Source organism: Oryctolagus cuniculus, chromosome 18 (genome assembly GCF_964237555.1).
Source record: "Oryctolagus cuniculus chromosome 18, mOryCun1.1, whole genome shotgun sequence".
Classification (NCBI taxonomy): domain Eukaryota; kingdom Metazoa; phylum Chordata; class Mammalia; order Lagomorpha; family Leporidae; genus Oryctolagus; species Oryctolagus cuniculus.
The window spans coordinates 40,612,664-40,637,662 of NC_091449.1; the positions used below are offsets into that span (position 1 = coordinate 40,612,664).

A 24,999-nucleotide genomic window follows, 5' to 3' on the forward strand; every position below is an offset into this window, starting at 1 on the left:
TTGAGTTCTAGTTCGTGCACAGCCGCAGGCCCTCGGGTCACTGTCGGGCAGCGCCGCAGAAGGGAATGTCCTTACTTTACGGCTGTTGTATCATGGCCTCTTCCTATTTACTGCAAATTGGAGATAAAGTTTATTCTTAGACACCTTTATTTACAGGAAAAGGAAAAAAAGGGAGCAAATTCAAGAAAGAGGATTAACGAAGCAGTTATCAGGAGAATGTGAGAGACGGTCAAACGGGGCGGGCGGAAGTGGGGTGCTCTGGCGAATGCCCTGCCCTGGACCCCAGGGCAGGCTGGAGGGGCTGGGTGGGAAGCAGGCGAACCCCCGGAGCCAGGAAGACCCTGCAGCGGAAGTGCCTCATGTCCCGTGGGGGTGGGGAGGACATACAGGAGCCCAGGTCGGGCAGCCGGGGCCACTCGCTGCTGCTGCTGTCTGTGAGCGATGTTTGCCGCCACGCTCCTGAGCCTGGCCTTGCTGGGCGGCGCCCTTGCCTGTCCCAAAGGCGCCTCCTACGAGGCTGGCATCGTGTGTCGCATCACCAAGCCCGCCCTCTTGGTGTGTGAGTACGGGGTCCATGTCTGCCCTTGCCTCCGGGTGTCTGGCCACGGCTCTTTCCAAGGAGCCAGCCTGTCTGGCAGCCAGCCCTGAAGCGGGGCTGCCAGCTTTAGCCCGGAGAGAGGTGTGTGTGGCAGGGAGATGGGCGGAGCAGGGCTGTCACCCCTCCTGACTCCCCTTCAAGGTCAAGCTCTTTGCTGAGAAGGGCCTGGCTGGGCTGCAAACGGCCAAGTGGCTCTGTGTGTAAGGTGGGGGGCATGTGTTTGCTTGGGACCCAGGGTCAATCTGGGGTTTGAGTTAAAGTTCAGAGCACAGCCAGGGTTGGGGTCAAGATAGGGGGCAAAGGTCAGGAGGTTAGCGTGTGTTTGGTGTGCAGGGGTCATTCTTTGGCCAGAGTCAGGCACGGGCTGAGACCAGGCCGGGAGGGTCTGTCCCCAAGTGCTGTGTGTCTGTGGTCGCAGCTCGCCTGGGCTCTCCAGGTCTCCTGGTTGTGCTCAACACAGGGGCCCAGGGGTCTAGAGCAGAGGCCCAGGGCTCCAGGCTTGGGTAGTACTGGGGTTCACTGCATGGTTTGGGGGAGGCTGGGGTTGGTGCGTACCAGGTTCTGTTGGAAGAGAGGCCTGGGCTATGTTTGTGCCAGAGCTCAGTGCCCCCCGAGTCTCCCTCACACCCAGAGTGAGGCTTTGCGGACACACCACAGAGAGGCGGAGCCATGGCCAGGGCTGCCCTGCCTTCCAGTGAACCAAGAGACGGCCAAGGTGGTCCAGACGGCCTTCCAGCGCGCCGGCTATCCGGACGTCAGCGGCGAGAGGGCCGTGATGCTCCTCGGCCGGGTCAAGTACGGGCTGCACAAGTGAGTGGGGCCGGCGGCGGGGTGTGTGTGTGTGTGTGTGCGCGTGTGTGTAGGAGCCCACGGGGGAAGGACGGCCAGGAGAGCTCTCCTCCTGACCTGGCGTCCTACGTCCCACCCGCCGGGCCCCTCCCCATTGCCCAGGGGGATGCATGCATCTGATTCTGAGACCAGTGAGGCAGGTAGAGAGGCAAAGGGTCCCCTGACCTGACTTGGGGTGTCAGCAACAGCCCAGGGCCGGCTATGGCCGGGTGCCTGGACAAACGACACCTCACGAGAGCTTTCTCTTATCCCCTCAACCGCCCCCACTTAACCCACAGAGAAACAGCAGTTCAGAGAGGCTGAGCAGCTCCGAGGCCACACAGCCACGCAGGCAGGTCCAGGCACCGACCTGGGCTCCCAGGACACAGCCACCTTCCTGGAGCCTGGGTCCCTGTCTGTGTCCATCCGGGGCCCCAAGGGTAGGGCAGACACTGTTCAGGGACCTGATCTTTGTCTTAAAACCAACTTCTTCCCTAATCACTGCCAAACACAGGCTTCACGAGATGGTTGTAGGCACTGGAGGCTGTGAACGTTTTAGAGCCACCAGGGGGCGCTGGTGGTACTGGAATGCTGCTTTGTCTTCTGTAAGAAAAGCTCCTGCCGCTAGGGGGCGGTGTCCTAGAGCCGGCTGGCGGGAGTTCAGGGAGGGCAAAATCCCTCCCAAATCAGCGATAATTCAGTAAGACAGGATTCCATTCATGAACAGGCTGAGTGTCCCTCATGCAAAACCCTGGCACCGGCAATGCTTGGCGGGGGGTGAGATTTTTTTGGATCTAGGAATATTTGCATGTACTGGGGAGGGGACCCAAGTCTACACACACAATTCGTGTGTGCCGCATGGACACCTTACAACCGCCGCTGAGGCTATTTTCAGCGCACCTGCTCTTTAACTGGGACCTGGCACAGGAGGCCCAATGTGGCATTTTCCACCTGCAGCGTCATGTCCCTGCTCGAAAAGCTCTGGACCTGGGACTTCAGGGATTTGGGGTTTTTCAGATTAGGGGACTCCAGCTGGATGACTGGAGACCCTGCAGGAGCAGGGTGGGGCAGAGAGCTCCAGCGTGAGCTTCAGCGTGCTGCTGAAGATGCAGATGGGCGCAATGAGAATGGGTACAAAGCTATTCTCTCTACAAGGTCTGGAGCGGAACTGAACAGAGAGAGGGCGGCACGAGGTCTGCCTGGAGCCTTGTTGCTGAGCCCAGCATGTCCAACAGCTTATGATGGGGGATCGGGGGTAGGACGGGTCCAGAGTCAAATCCCAGCTTCACACAGGCCCTTGGAAGCCACGAACCTCTGCTCAGGTGGCCCAGCCGTGGCGGCCACCTCAGAGGTGGCTGAGAGGTACACCCTGTGCACAGTGCCTGCCACTCAGTGCAAGCTCGGCACAGCGTAGCAGCTCTTGTTGTCTCATAGTCTACGCTCTCAAGCCAGGTCCCTGCTGGCTAGTGTGGTGGCGGGATGGAGAGTCTGACCGTATCCCACTGGCCTCCCTCCCTCCCCCAAGCCCTGCCTTCTGGGCCTGCCTGCCTGGGGCTCCTTGCAAGGCCCACCTCTGGCCACACACCTGCAGGTCCCCCCGACCCAGGTCCTTCCTGACAGCAGGCCTGGCGCTCCTCTTTGTGTTCAAGGCTCTCCTGGGCCCTGCTGAGGCCACTTCTGAGCCAAGCCACTGTCTTCGGAACTCCCCGCCACCCTGTGTCACCTCCTCGGGGAAGCCCTCTTGTCTTGGTTTCCTGGTTGCTACCCTAACAAATGAGCATGAGTTTAATGGCTTTAAACAACACAGGTTTATGACCTTAGGTTTTGAAAGGTTAAGAATCCAACACAGGTCTTGCCAGGCTCACGGCAAGGTGTGTGCCTTCTGGAAGCTCCCAAGGGGAACCCACTTCCTCTCCTCACCTTTCCAAGCTTCCAGAGGCGCCCACAGGCCTTGGACTGTGGCCCCCTTCCTCACCTTCAAGGCCTACAAGGCTGTCGCTCTGGCTGCTCTTCCCTGGTCCCCTCCCCCGGGGTCCTCTCCACCCTGGCCCCGCACCGCCAGCACCCCGCACACTGTCAGGTGCATGCTCGCAGGTTCTGAGATTGGGGGGTGAGCATGGGGGTGCTTATTCCATCCCCCACACCCTGTCCTGTTCCCTAGGCAGAGGTGGGGTCCTGCTCCTTGGGCTTCCTGGCTGAGCCGCTTTGGTGAGGGCGCCTCTCTCTGTCTGGACTCGGATCCCGGGGCAGGCCCTGCGCAGTGCAGGTTGGGTAGCAGGTGTGTGCCCCTCCGCAGGCTGCTGAGGCCCCGCCGCCGTCCACTTGTTCCCTCAGCCTCCAGATCAGCCACCTGTCCATCGCCAGCAGCCAGGTGGAGCTGGTGGACGCCAAGACCATCGACGTCGCCATCCAGAACGTGTCCGTGGTCTTCAAGGGGACCCTGAACTACAGCTACACGAGCGCCTGGGGGTAAGCGCTGCCGCCCGCTGGCACCCCACGCCTGGGCTGCCCGGCACCGGACGGCACGACCAGGGCCTTGGTTTCCCTTTCGCAGATTGGGCATCAATCAGTCTGTCGACTTCGAGATCGACTCTGCCATTGACCTCCAGATCAACACAGAGCTGAGTGTGTGCCCAGTGTCCTCGGGGCTTCTGGGGTTGGCCTCAGCAGAGAGGCAGGCTTGGGCAGAGGGAGGGCTCGGAGGCCACCGGGGGTCTGGCCCGGCAGGCCTACAGAGCAGGGGGAAGCCCAGGGCTGGTCCAGCTCCTGGCTGGCCCGGGCAGCCCTGGGTACCAGCCGGGAGCCGAGGCTGCACCGACACACTGTCACGGTCTCTCCACAGCCTGCGACGCTGGCCGTGTGCGCACCAATGCCCCCGACTGCTACCTGGCTTTCCATAAACTGCTCCTGCACCTCCAGGGGGAGCGCGAGTGAGTACACAGCCGCTGGGGCCCTGCTGCTGCCCGAGCCCCTCCTGCCAGGGTCCTCGGCCCCTGCAGGGGGAGCAATACCCTGGGCGGGGTCATTACCATCCCCTCCCCCTCGATACACCCTCCTGATCCTCACTGACAGTTACTGAGCACAGACTAGGCACCAAGCACCACTCCAGGTTCCAGCCCAAGCATGTAGATTCTATCATTGTGCCCATTTTCACATGTGGGTAAACTGAGGCAGGAAAGGAAAACCTGTTTCTGCTGAGTGTATCCTGGATCCCAGGCCACACGCTCATAGCTCAAACTCCCGTCAAGCAAAGCAACTTACTGAGGACACACAGTTTGCCAGTGAAGTGGGAGCAGGGTCTGAACCCAGCATCCTCTGCCCCGGGATCCCTGCTCCTGCACCCACTCCCCGCCGGCTTCCCAGGATGAGGCTCTTGGCTTGGTCAACCCCCTGTGTCAAGGCGTGGTGAATAGCCCCATTGCTCGGGGAAGCATACTGAGGCTAGGGGAGACACCCAAGTGGTCCAACAGCCAATGGCAACCCTGGAGTGCAGGAGGGCCCTGTGGGTGGGGGCTGGGGAGGAGGCCTCTTTCTGCCCCTGGAACAGACAGGGGTGGAACTGGACTCCAGGCCTGTCCGTGTGCATGCTTGTGGGGCTGCGGCTTAACCCCTTGGGAGCTTAGTTTGCTCATCGGTAAAGTGCGGGTGACAACAGCACCTACCCCACAGGGTGACTGTGAAATAGGGACTGGGTCCTCCCAGGGAAATGTCAGTTGGCAACATGGTGGATGCTCGGGGTCTGAGGCTTCCTCTGAGCCTCAGTGTTCTCAGCTGTGAAATGGGGATAATCACTGCTACCTCCTGACGAGCGGAGTCCGAGGCCAGCAGAGCCCGGAGCAGCGCCTGGGCGGAGCTCACGGTCCTGCTCACTCCCGCAGGCCGGGGTGGCTCAAGCAGCTCTTCACAAACTTCATCTCCTTCACCCTGAAGCTGATTCTGAAGCGACAGGTGAGTGAGGCTGGCTGCGCCCCCTGTGGCCCAGGCTCACGCCCCTCCCTGGGAAAACACCACCTCCCACCTTCCCAGTGTGGCCAGCCCGCTGTGCCCACTCCCAGCGCTGCCACCTCCCTGCAGCTGGAGGGAGGTGCCACCCTGCCCCTCCTCTGTCCCCTCTCCTGCCCGTTGAGTCACCTGCCCTGTCCACCCCAGGTCTGCAAAGAGATCAACACCCTCTCCAACATCATGGCCGACTTTGTCCAGACGAGGGCCGGTGAGTGCGCATGCGTCTACGGGCACTGGACGGCCAGGAGGGGGCGCCAGAAAGTCCGGGAGGTCCTGTGTGGCCTTGGGACTGTCACTCCTCCTACTGGTAATTAGCTGTGGTCAGGATACGGCAGGAGTGATAATGGCCACCACCCTACAGGGTGGCTGTGAGAATAGAGTGCAAAAAAGTTCCATAAAATGCTGGAGAGCGTCAGCCTTCATGACGGTGTCACGGCCACCCGACGCTGCTGGCACCGAGCAGGGCATCCTTTGCATGTGAACGAACAGTGAACACGGGTGGAGGAAAGCAGCTCCCTACCCAGCCAGAGTCTCTTCCCCCCTTTCCCGTGAGGTCTTGGGTTAAGGGGGACTCTCGTGCAGAAGAAACTCCCTCAGGACTCGGTTTTGTCATCTGTGCAATGGGCACGGCCCTGGATCCATGGAGGAGAAGGTGGTGTCTGGTCCTGATGGTAATGGCAATAGTGACAGCCGTCATTCGCTGGAGTCCCCACCTCCCAAATCCTAGGTTTCCCTCAGCCATGGGCTCCTTGCACTGCCCCCTTCAGAATAAAGAAACTAATCGATGGAGGAGAGGGGCCGCCCCCCCAGCCAGGAAGTGGAGGAGCTGAGCTTGAACCTGAACCCACGATGGCTCCCAAGCCACGGCTCCAGCCACAGTGCAGCACTGTCACGTGGCTGCTGTGCCCGTGGCCGGTGGCAAGGGAGGCGGTCAGGCGGGAGTGTGTGCCTGGCTGGTTACTCCCTGGCACACGGTAGGTGCTCAGTGACCAGGGACAGTGTGAGAATGGGGAAACGGGCTCTCTGGGGGCGTTAGGAGGGGAGACTGCAGGCAGCAGTAGGGCCTCCCGGGCTCCTGCTCCTGTCCAAGACGCAGGCGAGGGGCACAGTGTGTTGGCCCGAGGGGAGTGGGAACCCCGCCCACCCCCAGGGCGCACGTGGTGCAGGGACTGTGGGGCTGTGCTGCTGTCAGTGGGATGCTGATGTGGGGGAGGGAACCGCCCAAGCCGCCCAGGAATTCAGGAGGGGCTGGGTGGGCAGGGGGTTTCACCGAGGTTGAGAACATGAGGACGTGGCTCCTGACGCAGGCCCGAGGGAGGAGGCAGGGAGCGAGGCCCAACCCCTCCAGCCTCACTCCTTCCCTCGTGCGGAAGACCGCTGTCCGTGGGCAGAGGCCATGCTTTTGTCAATAAAGCTTTATTGGAACACAGCCACATTCCACTCACAAACACAGTGTCTGGGGCCACTTTGGTGTTGCAACAGGGCCAATCCTGGACTATTTCTTACCCAGTCCTCTAGACAGAAAGTTTCCTGACCCCTGGTGGAGCCATGGACTCCAGGACAGACCGATCCAGTGCAGGGGGACTCGTGTCTCTCCTGGGAGAAGCTTAGGAAGAAAGACACAGCACGATACAGCTAGTCACTGTAGCACCATGGTGGAGGCTCACCCACCTTTACTGAATTAATCCCGTCAAATACTCACAGGGCCCTGAGATCCAAGCTGAGGTGAGGACAGGCTGCTGTCCCGTCCCCTGACACTAGGGGGCAGAACTGGGGCAGCGGCCCATTGTGAACCAGTCTTGCTGAAGAGCTCCCGGGAGGCGGGGTCAGCCAGGCAGAAGTCCAGGGAGCACTGGGACTGGAGGTGGGGGCACCTGTCGGGGTTGAGGGGGCTGCAGCCTCAGGGCAGCTCTCCCTCTGATGTTCCATCTTGATCCTGACCACGCCCCTGTCCCCCCACTCCCGGCAGCCAGCATCCTCTCAGATGGAGACATCGGGGTGGACATTTCCGTGACGGGGGCCCCTGTCATCACAGCCACCTACCTGGAGTCCCATCACAAGGTGAGAGTGGGGAGTGGGTGGGGGCTCCCCTCCCTGGGTGTTCCTCGGGCCAGGTCCCTACCCGTGCCCTGGATAGCAGCCCCCATCCCCAACCCCAGTGAAGCCCAGCGTCCCGTTGTCACAGCTCTGCAGGGCGTTTCCTGCTGGGACAAGGAAGGTAGCACAGCCTGCAGCTGGTGTGTCCGAGCCTCTGAGCAGGCACCAGGGTGCTCACTCTGAGGGCCCTGCAGGGGGCGCTATCGCCTAGAGGACTGCGTGGCGCCCATGATCCTGCACAGCAGTGGTTGGGGGCATTGCGGCCCCCCTGCAGGATCGGATGAACACAGTGGCCCCCTCTTCCTGAGGCTGTAAGGAGACTCAGAACTCCAGCAGCTTTGCCAAGATGGGCGCTTGCTTCCCTTGCAGAGGGGTCCGAGCGTGTGCAGTCCCGAATGGAGTCGGCGCCCCCATGGTGTGGGCTGTGCAGGCTCCTTCCCTTGCGTTGTTCAGCCATCACCCCCAACCGTGGCCTTCCCCACCACACACATGGGCCGAGATAGCTGAGCAGACTGCCCCACCCACTCTGGATCCCATTGGCCTGAACCCGGTCACGTGGTCATGCCTAGCTGCAAGGGAAGCAGAGAAATGTATTCCAGGTGGCCACAGCCCTGCTACAAGTTGGGTGTTGCAGAACTGAGAGAGAGGGGATGGGATGTGGGGGACAGCCAGCCGTCTCTGGGGTGGAGTTTCTCAGAAAAGTGAACAGAAGGCCCCTGTCCTGGTGAAGCCCCATCACAGCCCCCAGGTTGGGTGGTGGAGGAAGGCTGGGAACCGGACAGTGGCTCCAGCTGCCTGGGCTGTGTGGTCGTGGGCTGTCTCCTCCCAGCCAGGTGGGGGGGGGGGCAGGGAGCGCGAGGGCCGTGGTGCCCAACTCCTCATTGATGTTCCCTGGGAATATAGCCCCGCATCTGCCTGGGTCACCTCGCACACTGCCTGGGACACGTCACACGCTTGGGCAGTGTGCATTGGGTGAATGACAGCCCAGCCGGGAGAAACCTGCCTCAGCTTCCCCAGCTGTGCCTCAGGCCAGACGCTCTTTCGAAGGCTCCTCCCGCGGGGCCGTGGGGAGGGCGAGGCACGGGGCCCAGGCAGCCTCCTGGCTTTCTCCAGGGTCACTTCACGCACAAGAACGTCTCTGAGGCCTTCCCCCTCCGCGCCTTCCCGTCTGGTCTCCTGGGGGACTCCCGCATGCTCTACTTCTGGTTCTCCGACCAAGTGCTCAACTCCCTGGCCAGGGCCACCTTCCAGGAGGGCCGTCTCGTGCTCAGCCTGACAGGGGATGAGTTCAAGGTAAGGGGGCGGGGTGGCACTGCTGGGGAACTTGGGTGCACATGTGTGGGTGGGAGGGAGGCCCTCTGGGTGGGGACAGAGGAGCCCTAGTCCAGCCAAGTTGGGGTCGTACGTCCAGCCCTTACTGGGGCCTGCTGTGTAGTGGGTGTGAGACAGGCAGGTAGCTGGGTGGATGGACAGACAGTGGTAGATACAGACCCAGCACCCGCCAAGCTCAGAGAGGGAAGGTAACATACCCAAGATCACACAGCTTGTAAGAGATGGTGCCAATGCCTCACTCGGCCCCTTCTGCTGAACTAAAGCAGGTTCGGTGGTTCTCAGTTCATACCTTAGTTTGAACAGCGGGGAAACTAAAGGCCCCTAGAGGCCTGGCCAAGGCCATGCAGTCTATGTGAGCAGGGATCGGAAGCCAAGGCTTCAGCCAGGCCAGGGGGTCCCTGCTCCACACCCTGGCAGGAGCATCTCCGATCTCCTCTAGGGCCTGGGGGTTGGGCTTGGGGAGGGGTCTGGTTGCACACTCTGTCCACACTCTGTCGCTAGAGTCTCCTTAGGGTTAGGGTTAGGGTTAGGGTTAGGGTTAGGGTTAGGGTTAGGGTTAGGAGACTGACTTTCCCACCCACTTCTACCCCCTCTCTGTCTTTAGAAAGTGCTGGAGACCCAGGGTTTCGACACTAACCAGGAAATCTTCCAGGAGGTAACTGCTCTCTGCTCGCCTGGGGTCTGCCCCTTGCTCTCGGAGCACCCTCCCCTCCCCTGCACCCCCGCCAGCGCCAGCAGCGACGTGGGCAGCAGCTCCCCTGAGCCCCGTGAGGCTCTGAGCCAAGGGCCGCGTGTGCCCCTTCATTCAGTGCTCACAGCCCTCTGAGCGGGGCGCCCTCATGATCCCCATTTTACATGCAGGGACACGGAGGGAATGATGGGCTGTGTTCCATGTCCCTGCTCCATCCCTCGGGCCATAGGGCCTTGTGGGGGCTGGAACCTCAATGTCCCCAGCCACAGGAGGTGACCACAGATAAGCCCTGATGCCAGCGCCCACCTCAGGCAGGCTCCTGCGTGTCGTGGCCTCTGCCTGCTCTGCCCACTGGCGATGATGTCCATGATGCCCTCGATTCAAAGTTCCATGGGGAATACACAGTCCCTACCTCAGATGCCTACCCGAGGGAGGTACCCACTTCCCACCCAGTGGAGCCACAGCCCACACTCTGCGTCTCTGAGACACATCGGCTCCAGTCTTGGCTGCCAGCGCACCCTCCTCTCCAGGATTCCCTTTCATCCTTTAGAGCTCAGATGTGTATCCAGTCGCACCCCTGTTGGATCACTGATTTATTGCCAAGAGGTCTCCTTGAGTCCAGTACTGGACGCTGTCCACAGGAGGTAGACCAGCACGCCCCAGCACACTGGCCACCCTGCACTGGGCATGCTCCTTCCACCCAGTCTTTGCCGCGCGGCTCCCTCCGGCCAGCAGGGGTCATCCTCCCCACTTTCCCATTGGATTCCTCAGGGACGGCTTCCCCATCTCCTGGACGAGGCAGATCCCCCCTCCAGGGCTCTTGTCCCCTAGCTGGGGTCTCTCTCCTTGGCTGAAACTTCACATTTAATTCCGGCATCCTCCAACAAGGACTGTAGGTGGAGACCATGCATACTCTGCACCTCCCAGCCCGGGGGTAAGACTGAGTCAGCACTCCAGGTCTGTTGTTAAGTAAAGGCAACAGCGACACCTTCCGGAGGCTCCTGTTCTAAGCCCTTGGATTATCTCCTTGAGCCTCATCACCCTGGAGGCAGGTCCTGTCATTGTCCCCACTTTACAGATGGACAAGGTGAGGCACGATGGCTAGGAGAAGGGCCAGACAGGGCCAGAGCCCCCATCTGGGAAGTCACCGGCAAATAAGGAATGAGCAGAGCCTGGTCTCGGGCCTGAGCCCCTGCCCCTGCCCCAGACTACTTCCTCTTTCCCCAGCCCCGGGACTGGGGTCAGCTTTGCCCTCCCATCTCTGAGGGCAGGGGCTGCACTGGTTCTGATGGGCCCTGTCCCCACACGGGACCTCTGTGTGCCTCAGCTTTCCAGAGGCCTTCCCACCGGCCAGGCCCAGGTAGCCGTCCACTGCCTTAAGGTGCCCAAGATCTCCTGCCAGAACCGGGGTGTCGTGGTGTCTTCTTCCGTCGCCGTGACGTTCCGCTTCCCCCGCCCAGACGGCCGAGAAGCTGTGGCCTACAGGTTTGAGGAGGTGAGGCGGGTGCCGGGGAGGCAAGGGCGGCTGGGAGGGGGGGGTCTGGAACCTCCCACGTGTCTTGCCACCCCTGCTGCGACTGCTTGTTCCTACAAAGTCACACAATGCAAACGATGTGGGGGACACACAGGGTTCCAACAGATTCGGCAACGTTTCGTTTCCTACTTTAGTTTCTTTTTCTTTCTTCCTTTCTTCCTTTCTTCCTTCCTTCCTTCCTTCCTTCCTTCCTTCCTTCCTTCCTTCCTTCCTTCCTTTCTTTCTTTCTTTCTTTCTTTCTTTCTTTCTTTCTTTCTTTCTTTCTTTCTTTCTTTCTTTTTCAAGGTTTGTTTATTTGAAAGGGAGAGAGAAGGGACAGAGGTCTTCCAGCCACTGGTTCACTCCCCAAATGGCCACTATGGCCAGGGCTGGGCCAAGCTGAAGCCAGGAGCCAGGAACTCCATCCGGGTCTCCCATGTGGGTGTGGGGGCCCAAGCACTTGGGCCATGCTCTACTGCTTTCCTGGGTATATTAGCAGGGAGCCAGATTGGAAGTGGAGCAGTCAGGATTCAAACCGATGCTCGGCTGATATGGGATGCCAGCCTCCCAGGCAGCGGCTTAACTTGCTGCACCACAATGCCTAGAATAAGTTTAGATTTGAATAAAAGTTGTGAAGGTAACAGAGCTCCCATCCACCTATCATCCAGCTTCCCTGGTTGTCAGCATCTCTTGGAACCACGCTCTACTCTTCATAACTGTAGCTTTTTTATAAGAAAAAATTCCTAACAATTTTGTATTGTTTTATTTACTGAGTTTTTCATTGTTATTTAAGACTCTGCAAAGTTCGGAGGTTTTGTTTAAGGAAGAAAAAGATTCCATTCACAGAGTCAGGCTGTATTTAGGCGGGGCCATCCCAAGAGGTCTGGGGACCCCTGCCGTGGAGTCTGGCCTGTGGGATAGAGACAGGACTCCCCTCTGAACACAGCCTGGGCAGGTGGGAATTTGTAGCAAAGGAGCCAGGCAGGAGCCAAGGTGTCGAAGATTACCGAGAGGAAGGGGTGGGGGGCAGTCTGGCCAAGCAGACCTAGCAGGATTCATGGCAGTGGAGACTGAGGCACCCAATCAGACACCGGGGAGTGGGGGCGGGGCAGGTGAGAAGGCATGCTTGCAGAAGCGCTTTCTCAGGGTTCTCACAGGTGGTCTTAGGAGAAGGTTCTGGAGTCTGATCAAAGCAAGGACGTCTGGGCCCTCCCCAGCAGGCCCCTCCCAGCAGGCCAAGTCCTCCACGCCCCGGCTGCTGAAGACTTCCCTTCCTGCCTGTGAATCCAGCCAGGTCCCTACGTGTTGAGCCATGGGCAGGTGTGGTCTGGCAGCAGGGAGAGTGAAGCAGGGCGGCTGGGGGAGAGAGCTGCTTGGGGCTGTGACAGGGTAGGGCAGGCCGTGGGGACCAAGCAGCCAGAAGGAAGCAGTAGCAGGTGCACAAGACTTTGAAGTACAAAGTGAGAGGAGACAATGTGGCAGGGTCGCTGGGTTGGGGACATGTCCAGCTGAGCCCGGCAAATATGGCAGAGTGGGAGTGGCCCTCAGAGATCAGCTGGCCCCACCCCTTCACTGTTCAGAGGGACTGCAGGCCTGGAGCCACTGGGACATCTGATCCAGGTCACACATCTCATCGTACACCTGTGCTCATTCGTTCATTGTCTTTTGTTTGTTTTTTTAAGATTTATTTATTTATTTGAAAAGCAGAGTTACTGAGAAAGAGGAGACACAGAGAGAGGGAGAGAGAGGGAGAGAGAGAGAGGGAGTCTTCCATTCACTGGGTCACAGCCCAAATGGTCACAGCGGCTGGGGCTGGGGCTGGCAGAAGCCAGGAGCCTGGAACTCCATCTGGGTCTCCCCCATAGGTGGCAGGGTCCACTCACATAGGCCATTTTTCTGCTGCCTTCCCAGGTACAGCTGGAACTCAAACCAGTGCTCATAAGTGATGCTGGCTTTGCAAGCGATATCTTAACCCGCTGCATCCTACCACCGGCCCCATTCATTCAACAATATCTACTGAGTTCCTAGTCTGAACCAAGCCCATATGGTTTCTGATACCGTGAACCTTATAGTAAAATGGCCAGCGATAACAATAACTAACTAGCCAAACAAAAAAACAATATAACCTCTAATTTTGCCTGGTCCTATGAAAGAAAAATGGGTGGTCAGGGAGGGTGCCTCAGCAAACTGTAACTCAGCATCAAGAGGCTGTCTGAAAGGTTTCTAGTGCAGGGGGTCTCAAGTAGGGGTGCACGTCAGACCCACCTGGAGGGGGTCAATAAAGCACAGATGGTGGATGTCCTTGGGCCCGAGAATCTGCATTTCCAGCGCATTCCCTCCCTCGTGGTGCTGATGCTGTGCTGCCCTTGGAGTCCATCTCGTGCACTTGACCTCTAGAGTGTGAAAGGGCAGACCAAGCCAGCTGCCAGCAGAGCCTGCTGGAGTCGGGCTTCCTTGTGGAGGTGGAGGAAGTGAGCCATGCAGGGAAGTCCTGGACCACACTTGGTTTTGAACAAACAGGAAGAAGTGACTGGGAGTGTGGATAAATCAGAAACCAGGAGAGGAAGTGTCCCCGTGGCCTCATAGATGCTAACCCAGAGCCTCAGGTGCTGGGGGACTGCCCTCCTTTTGCAGGAGACCGCCAGTCTTGCCTGGAGATTCCAGGCCCCGGGCTGCTCCTGCACCATCTGGAGCCCCAGGGAGTGGGGTGGGCAGGCTTGGGGGTCGCCGTCTGCTTTGGGCGGGCCCCTCTCACGGTGACCCTGGTTTCTCTCCCCAGGATATCATCACCACCGTCCAGGCCTCCTACTCCCAGAAAAAGCTCTTCCTACACCTCTTGGATTTCCAGTGCGTGCCGGCCAGCGGAAGGGCGGGCAGCTCAGCAAATCTCTCCGTGGCCCTCAGGTGTCAGGCTGGGGCCTGGGCTTTGTGGGGAAGTGTGCCTCCTTCCCGCCAGGACTCACAGACCAACTATTGGGGGACAAAGCCCCTCCCCAGAGTCTTGATTACGAGGAAGGGGCACCATGAAGAATGGGGTGGGGGCAGGCCGGGCAGATGGGAGGGGCCGCCTGAGCTGGGGCCTGGGAGTGACAGCTCTTTGCCACAGGAGCTAAATTTCAGAAGCCTTGGGAATCACCCCTAGAGGTTCTTTTCTGGAGCCCAACACAGCCCCACATTCTCACCCCTTACTCATTTCAGGACTGAGGCTAAGGCTGTTTCCAACCTGACTGAGGTAGGTGGCCTGGGGTGGTGAGTGCTGAGGCACCTGGCACCTTACAGAACGCAGAGGGCCCTAGGGAAATCAGGCACCGGAGCACAAGGAGTTAGGCCAGAAGCTCCCCCCTGGGTCTCTCATGAGCCTTCTCCCTGCGGTGCTTGTTGGGAGAAAGCCTGAATTGCAGCCCTGGGAGGGTGGTGGTGCAGGCTGGGGTTAGGGGCAGAGAGTCCTGGCCAGGTGGTCCCGCCCTGGACCGGTTTCCCCTCCATGGATCCTAGCCTCCACCGGTGCAGGAGGCCGGGGAAGGGGAGGGATGTGGAGTGCTCGCGCACCCAGGCTCCGCGGCCAACCATGCCGTGGGTCCTGTCTGTGCTCCTGGGAGCACTCACCGTGGGCCTCTGATCGGCAGAGCCGCTCCGAGTCCCTGCAGAGCTCTCTCCGCTCCCTGATCACCACGGTGGGCATCCCGGAGGTCATGTCTCGTAAGTGTGGGCTGGAGGGGAAGGCAGAGGCGCCGGGCCCGATGGCGGGTGGCACAGGGCTCTCACTCCACCTCAGAGGCCCCTGCCAGGCAGAGCAGTAAGTGCGAGACCCTGCTGGTGGCAGTGTGTGCCCTCGGGCTGGCTAAGCCACTTCCCGGTGGGCACCCCCTGATGGCACCCTAAGGTGGCCAAAAGAGTGGCCAGCGGAGCCCTGGATGTGGCCTCAGCTTCCCTTTCTTTAAACTGAGAGCGTTGGACTTGACAATCCCCAAATCCCTTTAGACCCTGACGCTGTCGGACATCTGTCCGTGTAGGGAGATGCCGTATCCGGGGTGAGCCTTTGGCCCCCTTCCCCACCACGTCCACTGATCTGGCCGTGTCCTCCCTTTGGGTGACCGCTTGGCCGTGTGGCTTCGGGAGGGAGGAGAGGGGTGGAGACGGAAGGTAGCCTGGCTGGGGGTCTTGGCCACTGTGGGGCCTCGGGCTTCCGCAACTGCACTGCAGAGCTGAGACTGCGGGGGTGGGCTCAGCTGTGTTTCTAGAACGCCGTGCTGAGAGGCCGCTCTGCGTGGTCAGAGAGCACTTTGACAAAGGCCTGCCCAGGGAGCACCAGCTGCCCGCCACGTTCCCCTCCTATCAGGCAGATTCAGCCAACTCAGGGCGAGTGGCCACTGCTTGAGAGGGTGTCAGTCTGCGGACAGAGTTTCTTGGAGCCAGAGTGGCAGGTCCTGCCCCCAGGTGACCTCTCCTGTTCGCCATCCCTCACCCTCTCTTAAGTCAAAGTGAAAGAAATATTTAGGGAATGATGGCCCACCATCTCCACCCTCCCCACCCACCAACGGGCACCTTGGGCCTGGGGGCAAGGCTGACGGGGGCTCCCTCGCCTACCCCAGGGCTCGAGGTGGCGTTCACAGCCCTCATGAACAGCAAAGGCCTGGACCTCTTCGAAATCATCAACCCCGAGATTATCACTCTCGATGTGAGTGCAAAGCCCCCTGTCGGCCCGTCTCCCGGGAGGGCGGCCCCTGTCCCCGTGAGACTGGCAGACTGGCAGCCGGCCCAGCCTGCCCTTCTCGCCCCTGACCTAGGGCTGCCTGCTGCTGCAGATGGACTTCGGTTTTCCCAAGCACCTGCTGGTGGATTTCCTGCAGAGCCTGAGCTAGGAGGGAACCGGAGACACAAGACACACTGACGTCTCCGCCCATCGGGGTGGAGGTCAGGGAGTGGGTGGGGGGACAGGCGATGGCTCCCAACTCCTTCTGTCCTGAAGACCCCTAGCATGAAAGCAGCATACCCTGGGCAGGCATCTGGCTAAGCGGCTAAGCCGCTGGTCAGGACACCTGCGTCTAGGGTGCTCCGGATCCCAGCTGCCTGCTAACGTGCACCCTGGGGAGCAGCCGTGCTGGTTCCCGCCAGCCACATCGGAGACCCAGACTGAGGTCCTGGCTCCTGGCTTTAGCCTGCCCAGTGAGTGGCAGCTAAATCTCTCTGGCTGTCTCTCTCTGCCTCTCAAGTAAACGAATATCTCAAAAACAGGAGAAAATGGGATTACAAGATAAATTTTTAAAAATGCTGTGCCCAAGAGCTGGGGGAGGGGGAAGGGGTACTTTTTCATGGCGGGGAGACTGGGAAGTGAGGCAGGGAAGGGACCTGCACCTTTGCTGAACCAGTGTCACAAGGCCAGCCCAGGCTGGCTACCCTCTCTCAGCCCTTCCAAGGCAGCTGCTCCCAACTCCTTGAGCTCTCCAGTGCCTGGAGGATGAAATCCAAACCTCTCACTGCGGGCTTCAAGGTACTCCCGACTTGGGCCCCTCGATGCCTTCCCGACTCCTCTGCCATAACCCAGAAGCTTCTGTCCCGTCTGAACAGCCCCTTGGCTGACAGGTGCCCCTGCCCCCAGCCCTGCAGAGCCTCTCCCGCCCTCCGAGGCTGGGAGGGATGCCAGCTCCTCCGGAACTCTGTGACAACCACTCACGCACACACTTGGTCCCTTCCAAGTTCACACTGCTTCCGCCTATGCTCATCACTCGCGGCCCTGAGCTTGGTGGGACTACGGTGCAACAGGGGAGCTGGCAGGCTGCCAGGTGACCAGGACACAAAATGACTCCATCAGGGGCCTCAGGAGTCAGTAGCAAAACCCAACCCCGGAGCAAGCTGGAAAAGGGGACATGCCTGGGATCACAGGATGGCTGAGTGGGAGGCTGTGGGCCAGGCTGGGATGCTGGGGCAGGATCCAGGCCCAGTGCTCTGCAGGGACCTCCCAGAGGTGTTATCGGGACCACTCCACGCCAGCCTACCTCCCACTCCTGCCCACTCCAGTGGGCTCGGATACAGTGTTCCCACTTCGACTGGGGAGGGACCTTGATGGACAGCAGGATCCCACCCCAGGGGAGCTCACCATCGGTTTGGGGCCCAGGGAGGGATGAGTGGGCAGTGCAGGAGGGGGCGATAGTGCATGTGGAAGGCTGCACAGGAGTTGGCCAAGTGGACACACGGACAGGGTGGGGCCAGAGGGAGCGGCAGCTTGGGTTCGGAAACATGGGGCAGGCACGCATCCACGCACTGGGTCCCTGGCTCCGTCATCACACTCCATGATCAGCGCCCCCAGATAACGTGTGCTGTCTCTGAGCTCTCTGCTCAGAGGCCCAGGGGCTGGGTCCTCGATGCTGGTGGCGTGGAGTGGCCATCCCTTAGGTCAGCAGACGGAACCGCTCAGACCCTCTCTCTCCCCTCTCCCCATCACCCGACTTTCAGCCCTTTGCCCACCCGCCACCCGAGTCCCTCTGCGGATCTGACAAGCTTCTGATGTGAGCTGTCACTCGCTCTCCGCATGTGGTTCTGGTGCTGGGCAGGAAGTGGAGGAGGCTGAAGATAGCTTCAGAGCCCGGGTCAGAGGGGAGGGTGGGGGCGCTCGCAGAGGTGAGGCTTCCGGCTGAAGGGGAGATGGAGCCTCTACAGAAGCCGGTCAGACCTTAACGTGGAAGAGAAACCGTCAGGAGCCCGTCACCAGCCTCCCTGTTACACGCCCATTGCGTCTCATTTCCCACATTCGGGCTGTGGCATAACACGATCTTCCCACCCGCTCAGCCTCGGGCGATGCCGGTTCCTCTGTCTCCAGTGTGTGCAGAAAATCTCTCCTGTCGCCTTGGCCAGGTACGACGGGGGACACACAGCATGTGCCAAGTCCCTGGGGTAGGAGGAATCATGGCAGATTCAAGAAACATCCAGGGAGGCGCTGAGAGCAGAGAGAAAAGGGTGGGAGACAAGGCCAGGACGGGAGGCGGGGTCTGCATTATGGAGCCGGTGAAGGGGCCTGGCCTGGGTTGAAGCAGCCAGGAGGCGAGCACTGGGGTGGAGCTCAGCAGTGGGGTGCGTTTCAGGTCTGGAAGAGTGCAGGGGAGGGCACCGTCTTCTGGGCCTGGTTCCTTCCAACTGGGCCTTCTTAGGCCTCTCTCTCTTCCTCCCACAGGGCCCAGAGCAAGGGTCTGACTCCCAGGCACTGGGAGGGGAGGGGCCAGCTCCGAGTCCCCCCAGAAAGAGCACACTAGTCCCTGAGTCCAAGGTGGGAAGGCAGGCCTTGGGGCGTGGACTTCAGGGAGGAGCCACACCCACCCAGGAGTGCTCCCCGAGGGGCTGGGAGACCAAGGCCCTCCCGTGAGGCTGCAGGATGCCATCAGGACGACCCGGCGGCCCCTTCTTGGGACAGATGCTTGTGCCACCACAGTGGCAGGCAGCAAAGTCACTTGGAATCTTGTATGCTGCCAGCCCAGCTGGGACCCCAGAAGACCCCGAACAGAATGCAAAGGCAGCCTCCTGCAGCCTCAGGTCTGTGGAGAGTGGTCCCCAGCTCTGAGCTGCAGGGACGTGCACGCCCTGCGCTGACCGGGGAGAGCATGTGGCAGGAGGGCAGAGGCTTGTCCCGGCTACTCCACGTGGGCCCAGGAGCTCTGACAGAAGCTACCTCCAAAGAAGCCCTCCGTGCCCAGTGGGGTCCTGGCCCTAACCCAGCCAAACCCTGTTCCCAGGAGGCGGGGCTTGGTGAAGTGGTTAACACAGCCATATCCCATCTCAGAGTGCCCGGCTTCAGGGCCCAGCTCCGCTCCGAATTCCAGCTTCCTGCTAATGCAGACCCTGGGTGGCAGCAGTGATGGTCCAAGTACTAGGGTCCCTGCCACTGGCATGGGAGACCCAGATGGAGTTCCTGGCTCCTGGCTTCGGCCTGGTTTAGTCTCTGCTTTTGTGAGCATCTGGGGAGCGAACCAGTGCATGGGAGAGCTCGCTCTCTCACTCTCTCAAGTGAAATGAATACAACTTTTCAAAAACCAAACCTATTCCCAGCAGGAAGGACAACCCTGCTATTTCCTCCAGGGAGAGGCAGCTGGACTTTCCAGGCCAAGGCCCTGTGGGAGGAAGCACATCCTGCCACTGGCTGCTGGCCCAGGGAGGCTGGGGCTCAGGGCTTTGGAATCAGGCCTCAAGCAAACGGGAAAGTATAGGGGAAGGCCTGGCCTTCAGACCTGGGCACGAATCCCAGCATGTCCCCACAACCAGTTCTGCCATCCTGGGTCCCTCTGGGCCTCTGTCTCCTCCTCTGTCCATGGGGTGATTCCAGTACCTTCTGTGTGGGGTCTGGGAAGGACTGGCTCAGGCCAGAGGTAGCCTCTCTCCCATGGTGCCCAAGAGCAGGGGCTCAGGGGCTGGCCTGCCGGGCTCTCAGTCTCAGCTCCTCTAGCTGTGTGACCTCTGGCATGCTGGCAGCCTCTCTGTGCCTCTGTCTGCTCACCTGGAAACAGGAGAGAACTAGATTGTCCTGAACACAGCAGGAGCGAGCCCAGGTACCTGGAGCAGTGTCCAGGACGCCCTGAGCACCCCGGGAATGCCCAGTCTTGGCCGTACTTCCGTGAAGACACACAGCTCATGAGGGAAGGGGAGCTCCCGGGCAACATGCATGGCATCAGCCCTAATCTGGGTCACCAAATTCTCACCTGCAGCATTATTCCCCCGACCCCAGGGGCCTCAGGGCCATCCAGGGGGTTGGCCAATGTGACACAGCCAGTTTTGGAGAGCAGGACTCAAACCCAGGATGTCTGATGCTGATGGTTGTACTTTTTTTTTTTTTTTAAGATTTATTTATTTAGGGGCTGGCACTGTGGCGTAGTGGGCCCAGTGGGTAAAGCCACTGCCTGCAGTGCAGACATCCCATATGGGCAACCAGTTCAAGTCCCGGCTACTCCACTTCCTGTCCAATGCTCTGCTATGGCCTGGGAAAGCAGTGGAAAATGGCCCACCTTGGGCCCCTGTACCCATGTGGGAGACCCGGAAGAAGCTCCTGGCTCCTGGCTTCAGATTGGCCCAGCTGTGGCCATTGCGGCCATTTGAGGAGTGAACCAGAGGATGGATGACCTCTTTCTCTCTCTGTAACTCTGCCTCTGCCTCTCTGTAACTCTGCCTTTCAAATAAAATAAGTAAATATTTTACTTATAAGTAAATATTCAAATAAAATAAGTAAATATTTTATTTGAAAGGCAGAGTTACAGAGAGGTAGAGAGAGAGAGAGAGAGAGGTCTTCCATCCACTGGTTCACTCTCCAAATAGCCACAACTGCTGAGGCTGGGCTGATTTGAGGCCAGGTGCCAGGAGCTTCTTCCAGGTCTCCCACGTGGTGCAGGGACCCAAGGACTTGGGCTGTCCTGTGGTGCCTTCCCAGACGCATTAGCAGGGGGCTGGATTGGAAGTGAAGCAGCCGGAACTTGAACTGGTTGCCCGTATGGGATGTCTGCACTGCAGGCAGTGGCTTTACCCGCTACGCCACGGCACCGGCCACAATGGTTGTACTCTTGACCATAACCTTGCAGCAACCTCATGCCTGTACCACACCCACAGACACTCCTGGCCTGGCGGGGAGGGGCAGAAGCGGTCTGGGACTGGCAGCTGCTCCCAGGTGCAGCTGTCAGGGAGTGGGTGGCAGGCTTCCCAGTGCAGAGCTGACCACAGGACAGCAGGGGGCGCTCCCACTCCCAGGCCCAGGGCAGTAAGCCAGGGTAGGGACAGCAAAACTGAAGGGGCCTTTCAGCACAGCCTGTGAAGGCTTCCTCCAGCCCCCGTGTCCCCCACTGCCCTTCCGTCCATCTCTCCCGCATCTCGCCTCGGGCAAGCTCCTTCACCTCTTGCCTCTGGGAGACTCAGTTGCTCATCTGCAAAGTGGGGCAATACCTGCATCTGTGTTTTAGGGTGATGGGAGTGTCAGAGCGTTTATTGCCGGTCAGCCGGCGGGAGCTCAGAGAACAAGCCTGACTGTTGCTATCCCATTCCCTCCTTTCCTCCTGGAGTGCCCCTACCCCAGGCGAGGAATCAGGACCCCCTGGGTTCTGAGTCCCACCCCACCCTCCGGGACAGCAGCTCCCCTTTCCTCCAGGGAGGCGCAGAGAGGGGAAACTCCCGGGGTTCCCTTGCAGGGCTCTGGCCACCCGCCCACCTGTGCCCCGCAGGTCCCTGGGGCTGTCCCTGGGTCGGCACCTAGATCCCCTGGGCAAGCGCGCGAAGGCAAAGGCGCCGCTGCGGGCGGGCATACCTGGCCGCCGTCCAGGCAGCCAGCGCCCGGCCTGGCACCCCGAATCCACGTGATTTCTCGGCAGCGGCCGCGGGCTGCCTGCACTACCCAGGCGGCGCTCTCGGCGTCTGCTTTCAGTTTCGCGCAGAGCAGAGCGCGGAGAAGCTGGAAGCGCGGAGGCTGAGTGTTGCCGGCCGCCGCGGGGCTGCGGGGCTGCGGGACTGCGGGGCTGCGGGGCCGCGGGGCTCGGGATTCGAATTCTGCACCGAGAGGCCGTGGAGCAGGAGGTGCCGGTGGCCAGGTGAGCGTCCCGTGGGTGTCCGTCCTGTGCACTGCCAGGTGCACCATCCGATGTATGGTCACTGGGGCGCTGGGGGCTTTGGAGGATGAACTGAGTGGGAGCCACAGGGCGGCAGGTCAGGGTGTCGCCCAGGTGTGGGATTTGGGACACGGCACACCACTCTCGTCACCTCCTGGAGTCTCTCTCTCCTCACTTTTTAATTTCGTACTGCTTTTCAAAGAATTATATAAGTCGCACTGTTCATTAAGTGCAGGTCAGACTTTTTAACCGAAAAATAATTTGAATACCAGATATTTTTAAAAGATTTTATTTATTTATTTGAGAGGTAGAGTTACAGTCAGTGAGAGGGAGAGACAGAGAGAAAGGTCTTCTGTCCGTTGGTTCACTCTCCAAATGGCCACAACAGCTGGAGTTGTGCAGATCTGAAACAAGGAGCCAGGAGCTTCTTCCGGGTCTCTCACATGGGTGCAGGGGCCCAAGGACTTGGGCCATCTTCTACTGCTTTCCCAGGCCATAGCATGGAAGAGGAGCAGCCTGGACTAGAACCAGCGCCCATATAGGATGCCAGTGCGGCAGGCGGAGGATTAACCTACTGCGCCACAGCACCGGCCCCCCGATATTTTTAATAGAAGAAATAGAGCTAAAATGAACCAATGAACTCGCAGGGTTTAATACAAAGCCCGGTGGATCCTGTTGGCCTGGACAGTCATCAGCCCTGCAAACCTCACCCTGGAAACTGAGGCACAGCTGGCAAATGTCGCAGTGTCTCAGCCCAAATGTTTCAGAACTAAAAGATGAGTCTTTCAAACCTCCGCCACAATACCATTAGCATAGCTTCCACAGGGTCACAGAATTGCTTAGGATAGACTCGATTTCTAAAGAACATTGTAACTTCATAAGTGAGAGGTTGAATACACGGTGTGTGTGTGTGTGTGTGTGTGTGTGTGCGTGCGTGTGTTTGGGGGGTGGGGTGGTTTTGTTCCTGGCACTTTGTGTTTTCTGTGCAGTTTTTGGCTACTTTTCTCACTGAGGCTGGACCTGGAGTTTGCTGGGTGGCCATCCCAGAAGGTTCGAGAAAGCCTCCCCGTTGGCACCGTTGGCATCCATTTTATGCGCTGGGGTTCTACGTTTCCTTTGTTAAAGTTTAGGGGCTTTGCTAGCTTTGGTCTCCTACAGAACAGCAACTCCCAGGTGGGGCGTGTAAAGCGGATATTGGGGTTCTCTGCACTCCCCATTCAGCGTGCTTTCCTCAAGCCAACTGACCTACCACCCCACGGGGCACTGGTTATGCCTGCTGCCTTGCACCGGAAGCAGCCGCACCCGGCATGGCAGGCAGGCAGCGAGGTGCTGTCCTTGCTGGGTGATCGTCCAAGGCATCTCTTGGAAGCTCAGTTTCTCATCTGTAAAATGGGCATGAGATGGCATCCTTCAAAGTTGATTCGTGGATTCAGTGAGATGGGGAACACCCAGAGCTTGGTCAACCTTCCGCGGCCGCACAGTGTGAGAAGCGTTGTGTTCATGATGAAGGCAGGCAAGCAGAGAGCAAAGTTCTTTGGAAGAGTTTCATGGTCTGCGTAGCTTGACTCCCAGAGCAGATACAGACAGAGGTGTCTGCAGATCAGCAGGGCTGGCGCGGCCTCCTTGCACCCCAACAATGCCCCTTCTCCTGAAGGAAAATTCCCCTCTGCCATGGGTTGAATTGTGTCCCAAAGAAAGATAGGCTGAGGTGCTAACCCCCAGTGCCTCCAAATGTGACCTTATTTGGAACTAATGTCACTGCAGATCTAACTAGTTCAGATGCCTGGATCAGGCAGCCTCCTAACCCAGGACGACCGGTGTCTCGGCCTGGTAGGTGAGATACACGTGCGGGCAGTGGCAGAGATCGGAGCAGGGCCTCCATGAGCCGGAAACGCAAGGGTTGCTGGCCACCACCTGCAGCAAGAGGCACAGGCAGGCTCTGTGTAGGGCCTGCAGAGGACCCAGCGGGGAGGCAGGCAAGCGCTGGTTCTATGTGAGATAATCATGCTTGTGTAGCCCACGGGCAGCGTGGGTTTCCTGGGTCCTGGGGAGCTGGGTGAAGTTGCCTCTGCTTCTGCTCCGTGGTCATCCTCGCACCCTGCCTGGCCAGGCATGGAAGCAGCAAGGGCGCTCCTTCATCCCGCCTGCTTTAAGCCTGAGTGATAGACCCAGAGAGATCTTCCATCTGCTGATGGAAGCCCCATGTGGCTGATACGGCCAGGACTAGGCCAGGCCAGAGCCAGGAGCCTAGAACTCCATCTTCTGGCTGCGTTCCCAGGTGCATTAACAAGGAGCTGGATCAGAAGTGGAGCAGCCGGGACTCGAACCAGCACTCATACAGGATGCCGGTGATGCAAATGGCAGCATAACCCGCTGCACCACGGCCCCGGAGCCTCAAGCCCGACTCTTTAATGGGACTCCATCTCCACTCCGTGAGCCGCACCAGTCTTCTGATAAATTCTCAGGCACGGCGTGTTCTCCACAAAGGTTTTTAGCTGCGCTTCTGGCTGGGGTGCTACTGAGACCTGGCGGAGCAGGAAGAGACACGGAGTTCACACTCGAGACCCCGCACCACAGTTCCATTTACTTCCAGTTGTTTTCTCCGCGTGTGGATTCCTATTTTTTAATGGCCTCATAAGTTAACACAAAAATGGAATCTACCTTTTAAACAAAATAACGTGGAATTATGTGTTAAAGGAAAGTTAAATCCTGTGATGTTTGAAACACTGTTTACTGATGGGGCTGGTGCTGTGGCGTAGCGGGTAAAGCCGCCGCTTGCAGCGCCCGCATCCCATATGGGCATGGGTTTGAGACCCAGCCGCTCCACTTCTGATCCAGCTCTCTGCTATGGCCAGGGAAAGCAGTAGAAGATGACCCAAGCCCTTGGGCCCCTGCACTGGCGTGGAGACCCGGAAGAAGCTCCTGGCTTCAGATTGGCGCAGCTCCAGCTGTTGCTGCCATTTGGGGAGTGAGCCAGCGGTTGGAAGCCCTCTCTTTCTCTCTCTGTGTAACTCTGGCTTTCAAATAAATAAATAAATCTTTAAAAAACTATTTACTGTTTAGTAGCTAATACATTCATATAGTAAAAATATTTAAAACACACAGAACTGAACTGACTTCACGATGGCTTGAGTTAAGATTGTTTGACTTTTCAACGGTGCAAAACCAAGTTACAGTCCATAGAAACCTTCACAGCTTGAAACTTTGCCTGGGCGAGCCATCTGGAGCACGATGCCCTCGCACAACGCCAGGAGGCAGCACAGGAAACCACATTCCCCGGGTCAGCCCCACAATCACACCACAGTGTCCCGTGTTGCTGACCCACGATGGTTACAAGGTCAGGTGTATCAAGTTCATTTTCAGCTTATGA

At 59.1% G+C, this 24,999-nt stretch overlaps 2 protein-coding genes across 13 annotated transcripts in view; both read left to right on the forward strand.

The window, feature by feature from the left end:
* The first annotated feature begins 377 nt into the window (after window positions 1–377).
* CETP (cholesteryl ester transfer protein) lies at window positions 378–16,295 on the forward strand. 3 transcript variants are annotated; one of them, XM_002711536.5, is made up of 16 exons: window positions 378–559; window positions 1,294–1,408; window positions 3,761–3,895; window positions 3,981–4,051; window positions 4,269–4,356; window positions 5,305–5,374; window positions 5,576–5,636; window positions 7,398–7,489; window positions 8,639–8,818; window positions 9,462–9,512; window positions 10,876–11,043; window positions 13,841–13,908; window positions 14,260–14,293; window positions 14,688–14,760; window positions 15,654–15,739; window positions 15,849–16,295. In XM_002711536.5, exons 1-16 carry the CDS (start codon window positions 442–444, stop codon window positions 15,921–15,923), a joined length of 1,485 nt encoding a protein of 494 aa, XP_002711582.2. In that variant the 5' UTR covers window positions 378–441; the 3' UTR covers window positions 15,924–16,295. The 3 variants fall into 3 exon arrangements, with proteins under 3 accessions (XP_002711582.2, XP_069918049.1, XP_017197726.2); XM_070061948.1 differs by having other exon boundaries at window positions 379–559; window positions 13,841–13,965; window positions 15,867–16,071; XM_017342237.3 differs by having other exon boundaries at window positions 380–559; window positions 13,841–13,965.
* Window positions 16,296–17,766: 1,471 nt separating this feature from the next.
* The window catches only part of NLRC5 (NLR family CARD domain containing 5), an 87,692-nt gene continuing 80,459 nt past the window's right edge, over window positions 17,767–24,999 (forward strand). For 6 of the 10 annotated variants that reach the window (XR_007919914.2, XM_051846793.2, XM_070061950.1 and 3 more), the window contains exon 1: window positions 21,436–21,611. The gene's annotated coding sequence lies outside the window, so the exon portion shown is untranslated. Of the gene's footprint in view, window positions 17,914–21,435; window positions 21,612–24,999 lie in introns of those variants that run through there. The other 4 variants (XM_008257322.4, XM_051846790.2, XM_051846791.2 and 1 more) reach the window with 2 other exon arrangements.

What these genes read in the sequence shown, in the direction of transcription:
- CETP (XM_017342237.3), top strand. Translation starts at nt 442, where the DNA reads ATGTTTGCCGCCACGCTCCTGAGCCTGGCCTTGCTGGGCGGCGCCCTT. An exon ending in AATCTCTCCGTGGCCCTCAG is followed by an intron (nt 13,966 to 14,259) that starts GTGTCAGGCTGG and finishes TACTCATTTCAG; the next exon opens with GACTGAGGCTAAGGCTGTTT. An exon ending in CCGAGATTATCACTCTCGAT is followed by an intron (nt 15,740 to 15,848) that starts GTGAGTGCAAAG and finishes CCCCTGACCTAG; the next exon opens with GGCTGCCTGCTGCTGCAGAT.